At 41.6% G+C, this 6,852-nt stretch overlaps 1 protein-coding gene across 4 annotated transcripts in view; it reads left to right on the forward strand.

Annotated features, from left to right (window-relative positions):
* The window catches only part of OXSR1 (oxidative stress responsive kinase 1), a 191,544-nt gene that overhangs the window by 86,058 nt on the left and 98,634 nt on the right, over window positions 1-6,852 (forward strand). For all 4 annotated transcript variants that reach the window (XM_068235944.1, XM_068235947.1, XM_068235945.1 and 1 more), the window contains exon 2: window positions 3,575-3,687. In XM_068235944.1, coding sequence (XP_068092045.1) covers window positions 3,575-3,687 — 113 coding nt within the window. The remainder of the gene's footprint in view (window positions 1-3,574; window positions 3,688-6,852) is intronic.

Consider the following 6,852-nt stretch of genomic DNA (forward strand, 5'->3'; position numbering starts at 1 on the left):
ATAAAGGCTGTTTCCGCACGAAAAGCTGACATTCCCGAGCAGAGCGATAAATTAGCGCCTTGAGCGGTGATTATCTTAACAAATGTTACTAAATGTCAATTCATAAAGATTAGAGAAAGCGGTATGAGGACGGGGAATACCGCTCCCTTGGAAGTAGCGATAAGCATGCGGATTACAGCTAAGTCAATGGAGACATACCTCCCAGGCAGCAGCAGTGAGAGCAGCGCACGGAGGGACTCGGGCAGCTTCTCCTGTTACGCCAGCCTAGTTCGGGAAATCACCGCACTGCTATCACAACTGTAAACATTTTTATGAATGAGCACACAGAAGTCTAAAATAACGAATGCGGTGTTTTCCCGCACTGATTTTCTTTACCGAACACACTTTTATGAATGATGGCCATAATGTCAAGGTTAAAAATATGTGCAACATCAATACAGTGCTCACAGAATGCAGAGAAGGTTTCCCTACTTTTGTTGTTTCAACTTTTTGGATCCGCCCATAATCTCTTGACCACGCCCATTCACATGAGGCCCCACTATATTTATTCTGCACAGGGGCCCTCTGTTGGCTTTGTCTGCCGCTGTGTACATGCACTAGGTTTTCACCCTTAAAGATCACAAATGATTGTTGCAATCAAAATCTTAGAGGCACTGTACTGGCCTATAGTAGAACGCAGGAAATTATTCAGACTACACACTTTTACGCTCATTTTCTTGGTTTCAGCCTCAAACGCTTTCTATATCGATGTATTGCTGTGTATTGGTATGTAGCCCTGTCCTCTGTGATGTCATATCCTAGGCTGTTTAACTATGCAAACTTCTCCTCCCATAGTATTCTGGGAGACCAGGGCCTTTATTCAATCCACGTTTTCTCCTTGGAGATAATGTTTAATCTTCTGTTTGAAATAACTTTTCAGCACTCTCCGATTGAAAAGTACCAAAATAGGTGAAAATGCACTACCAAAAGTATTTTCTTGCTTGCTGGTGGTTTAAAAGGAACTTTATTGATAAGGTGTGAAATTATTACCTAGGAGAAAATGTGTACTTTCCACTGGCTTTGTAACTCCGTCAACAAATATTCGGCACAGATGCAATTGACAGGACTAAGGGCTGGTTCACACGGGCATCTGCCCACTTGTCAGTCAAATGCTTTTTTTGACTTCACTATACTTGGCAATGTGGGTGTGTCCACTTTTCAGTAGTTGGAATGTACTGTATATACCATAGTAGGACAGAAGATAAGTAATCTTGGAAACTCCGTTCACTGAAATCTTTAGCTACCACCAAGGACACTAGCTGCATGCAGATGTACAGTTGTGTTCAAAATTATTCAACCCTTACTGAAATTGACTGTTTTGGCCAGTTTGACATTGATTTTGATCATTTAAGTCATCTTGTTTACAATTAAATCAAAGAGGCACTTGTAAGTCAGACAAATATAACATAACATTTATAATGAAATAACCACAAATGTCTTTTCTGTGCTCACATCATTATCAGTTTTATTTAACTCCCAAGTGACATTCATTCTTAGTACTTAGTACAACATCCTTTTCCAGTTTTAACAGCTTTTAAACGTGAAGCATAGCTTGACACAAGTGTCTTGCAGCGATCTACGGGTATCTTAGCCCATTCTTCATGGGCAAAAGCCTCCAGTTCAGTCACATTCTTAGGCTTGCACGCAGCAACTGCTTTCTTTAAGTCCCACCAGAGGTTCTCAATCGGATTTAAGTCTGAGGACTGCAATTGCAACTCCAAAATGTTCCACCCTTTAATTTGCAACAATGCGCTAGTGGACTTGGAGGTATGCTTGGGATTATTGTCCTGTTGAAAGGTCCTACATCTCCCAAGCCTCAGGTTTGTGACAGACTGCATCACATTTTCATCTAATATCTTCTTGTACTGAAGAGAATTCATGGTACCTTGCACACGCTGAAGCATTCCTGTACCTGCAGAAGCAAAACAACCCCAAAGCACGATTGACCCTCTCCCCCCGCCATGCTTCACAGTAGGAAAGGTGTTCTTTTCTTCATAGGCCTTGTTCTTCCTCCTCCAAACATAGCGGTGATCCATGAGCCCAAACAGTTCTAATTTTGTTTCACAGTCCACAGAACACTATCCCAAAACTTTTGTGGTTTGTCCACATGACTTTTGGCATACTGCAGTCGACTCTTCTTTTTCTTTGGAGACAGCAAGGGGGTGCGCCTGTGAGTTCTGGCATGGAGGCCTTCATTGCGCAGTGTGCGCCTTATTGTCTGAGCTGAAACTTCAGTACCCGCATCTGACATCTTTTTTCAGTTCCTCAGCAGTCACACTGGGAATTTTCTCCACTTTGCACTTCAGGTAGCGCACAGCAGTCGACGTCAGCATCTTCTTTCTGCCACGACCAGGTAGTGTTTCAACAGTGCCCTTTGCCTTGAATTTGTGAATGATGCTTCCTATTGTGTCTCTTGGTATGTTTAACATCTTTGCCATCTTCTTATAGCCATTGTCCTTCCTATGAAGAGAAATCACCTCTTCTCTTGTCTTCCTGGACCATTCTCTTGACTTCACCATGTTTGTAAACACACCAGTAAATGTCTAGAAGGAGCGGATTATCACAGTCATTTTTTTAAATCTGCCTAATTGGTGCTTATTATGCTTGATTGCTGCTCGTTAACATCCACAGGTGTTTTCAATACCTGATCGAAAACACTTGAATGAACCTCTGTTCTTAAGAGTGGTAGTCTTTAAGGGGTTGAATAATTGTGTCAATGAAGAAATCGCAAAAAAAAAATTTAATACGGTATTACAAAAACAATTGATGTAATTTTAGTTGCATTTGGTTCATTAAAAAGTCCTTGTAAGATTTCATTCTGAACACAATTACAAATGTATACTAAATTCCCTAAAACCCTTTACAGCATTGGGGGTTGAATAATTTTGAACACAACTGTATGTTCCTCCAAGTCTTTATGAGCTTTCTCTAGTTTATTCCACAGTGCTTACCTGTATATTTGAATTCCAATGCTAAGCTACAGACTGAAAAATAGCTCTGAATTTCCCAGTTTTGATGCAGTCAGTTGTCACTGTGTGTATCTAATTACTCAAGCAGGAAGAGGAAGATACCCGGGTGGTATGTTCTGAAAACTAATAAAACACAGAGTACATATTCCAAAAAAGATAAGTAATGCAAAATGATAGCCTTGGAAACTTATAGCTGGCTGCAAATTGAGATGGAGAGATAAATTAACTATTAATTTGACTATACATTTGTGCAGCCCTAATACATGTTTGTAGTTGATTTCTAGGGAGAGTGGAATCTCATGCCATGCACCTATTTGGCAGTCTAGTAAAGCCTTAGATCAGGAGGCCAGATGTAAAAGTAGCAACAAATGTAAATAGTATTTTTCAAGATATTTTCAACAACTGTAATGTTTTGAAAGGGAAAAGTGATTTTGTTGCCTACACTTAGGTCTGTGATTACCAATGTCTTCAGCTATATTTGGATCTACAGTATGTTTGTAAATGTAACTATCTGCACATAATTCCATCGAGGAAGACTAACCTAAGAATGTTTTTGTTTTATTCAGGAAGCGGGGCAACAGCTGTGGTCCAAGCTGCCTACTGTTCGCCCAAGAAAGAAAAAGTGGCCATCAAGAGGATCAACCTTGAAAAATGTCAAACCAGCATGGATGAACTACTGGTAATGGCTTTCTCTTAATGCATGTCAACAAATAAAATGTAACGGCTTACCACCACTTCATGAATTTTTATTCTGATGTTTTGAAGTCTGTCTGTATGTGTATTTATACGAAGAAAACCTTTCTACTGAGGTACACACATTTTGGCAGACGATTGTCACTCAGGGTGGTCAATAAGATGCAAACACAGCCCATCCTTGGATTGGAAATAACTTGGTTTGAGAGCATTTTGCAAGACAAGCAAATGTGTTTATGAAATTCTGACTTGATAAGCAAGCAATGTCTTGATGTACAAGCACAGAACATATACACGTGTCAGGTTATCACAACTGAGCTGATGATTCTTCTCTCTTTGATGCTGCAGGATTGCACTTGATTGTACTTCATCTGAGCGTAGGGACTGTACAATGTCACATTTCCATGAAATCCTCAAAAGTAGCCAAAAGCAACTGTTATTGTAGTGGCTGGATGGTGTAATGGTTAAGGGCTCTGCCTCTGACACAGGAGACCAGGGTTCGAATCTCGGCTCTGTAGGCTCAGTATGCCAGCACTTATTCAGTAGGAGACCTTGGGCAAGTCTTCCTAACACTGCTACTGCCTATAGAGCGCGTCCTAGTGGCTGCTGCTCTGGCGCTTTGAGTCCGCCAGGAGAAAAGCGTGATATAAATGTTATTTGTCTTGTTGTCTTTGTAGAAGTTCCATGTTAGTCACACAAACAAAGTTTGACGTGAGCCAATAGATGGCATTTGTTGTAGTTGTAGTGAGTCTTTTTTACATTTTTACTTTATACAGTACTTAGTATTAAGAATTTTTTAGAAATGTTTTTGTAACAAATCCTCTGATTTTTCAATGAAGCCTCATGGGGAAATTCGCTTTGATATAAGAGTGCTTTGGATTACAAGTATGCTTCTGGAACAAATTATTCTTGCACCCCAAGATTTCACTATATTCTACATTGGTGTAAGATAATGCTGATGTATGCAGTTATAAAATGGACCAATTGATTTCCATCTTGGTGGTATTTGATTGGTCCATTTTAATCTGTAAAAATGTGCACCCAACATGTGTATAAACTTGCATCAAACTCAATAATGATTTGCATCTCACTGACCATGCCTTATTTTCTCTAGTAGCTCTCGGTGGTATTTCTGATAGGTTGAGATGGCAATACTCTGGCAGATGCCCACACGATTGACCAACAGTTGGATCTCACTCTGAAATCTAATCAGAAAGGGATCTATTACTGCCACACACTGTAAATGAGTAGTGCCATACACTACTCAGGTTACCTACATAGATGAGGAAGTACCTACAAATCTGCTACTCCAATAATATATAAATATTGTTCAGCAAGCGTGATGACATTTGGGATTCTTCTTCCTTTTAAGGAACATAAAGGTACCCATTAATTGTACAAAACAAACCAAAAAAAAAAAAAAGGTAAACCGAGTTGAATATACTTTGAGTGGATATTTAAAGAGACTCTGAAGCGAGAATAAATCTCGCTTCAGAGCTCATAAATAGCAGGGGCACGTGTGCCCCTGCTAAACCGCCGCTATAGCGCGGCTTAACGGGGGTCCCTTCACCCCCAAAGCGACCACTGCAACACTTGGTCGCAGATTTGGTCGTGATTTATTGCTTCCTGGAGGCAGGGCTAACGGCTGCAGCCCTGCCTCCAGTCGCGTCTGTCAGCGGCGCATCGCCGCCTCTCCCCCGCCCCTCTCAGTGAAGGAAGACTGAGAGGGGCGGGGGAGAGGCGGAGATACGCGCTGACAGACGCGCGTGGGGCAGGGCTGCGGCGGCTAGCCCTGCCCTAACCAGGAAGCGCTCCCCGGGTGTATCGAGGGGGATTTGGGGGTGAAGGGACCCCCGTTAAGCCGCGCTATAGCGGCGTTTTAGCAGGGGCACACGTGCCCCTGCTATTTATGAGGTCTGAAGCGAGATTTATTCTCGCTTCAGACTCTCTTTAAGGTATTGCCTCATATTACAAAAAAATGGTAAGATTGGACAAAAAAAATTGTGTGGGCACCTTAACAAAATCTGCAAATATGCTGATTGGAGTACAGTAGATCTCACTAGCATAAAGGAGATCCCTGCCACACCCCATAGTATAACCTGCTGCTTGAATAAAGTCAGACCACAAAGATAAAGTTGCACATATGGCTTTATGGCCTTTTTTTTCAAAATCACATTTCACTAGCAGGTGGCTGTGGAAACCTTGACGTAGGTGAATTCAGGTAAATTCCCAGAACTGTTAGCATTCTGTTCAGTAGAACTTTTGTCAAACTTATCAGATTTATTTTTCATTAAACTCACCCACGTTGCAATGTTTTAACGGTTAGAACCACATTAAATATGCTTCTCTCTAAGTCTTTTATGAAGTTGCCTCTTGTCTGGATATGTATACCGGTATGTGGCCAAGGAGCTGAAGTGTATTGGTCATGTGATGTTGGCTAAGTGGGGGGACTTACCGTAAATTAAGCAGAAAGGGGCAGACTCCATAGCTTTTCCTGACACAAGACCACATAACCAATACAGGTTCACAGGATTCATTAACCTGGGTAAAGAAAGGCACATTCATACATTAATGTTCGATGGCAAAAATGATTGTTCGTAATACCACTTTCCTATGCACAGGAGGAGCAGGAGGCTTCTCGCTTCATCTAGACCACAGATGTCAGTCCTTGAGGGCCGTATCCATGTCAGTGTTCAGGGTGGACGGAGAAATGAAGAAATATTTTACATGATAAACCACACCTTTCCTGATTCAGTCCTGTCTATTCATTTGAGCTGTGCAAAAAAAATGTGTGAGGATCTTGGCCTTTGAGGGCTGGAGTTCAACATCCCTGAAATTCTAGACACAGACACAAAACGGTTATCCTTATTACAGTGTTCGCCCTAGAACTTTTTCCAGCCGGATGGCATGAAAAAGTAGGCGGGTGGGGCACGATGGGGAATAAAGCGCCAGCACAACACTTACAGCATAGAAAGATAAGTAGGCGAGCTGATGACAGCCGGGTGCTCACCACAATTAGTTTTGTGGAGCATCCGGCTAAAAGAGCCTGGGGAAAACTCTACATAAAATTTGGGCACAGCCAGTTAAGACACCAGAGTTTTGATGGATGCAGAAGATATGGTCTGAAATGTTTGCGAATAATCCTTTTGGC

Source organism: Hyperolius riggenbachi, chromosome 5 (assembly GCF_040937935.1).
Source record: "Hyperolius riggenbachi isolate aHypRig1 chromosome 5, aHypRig1.pri, whole genome shotgun sequence".
Taxonomy (NCBI): domain Eukaryota; kingdom Metazoa; phylum Chordata; class Amphibia; order Anura; family Hyperoliidae; genus Hyperolius; species Hyperolius riggenbachi.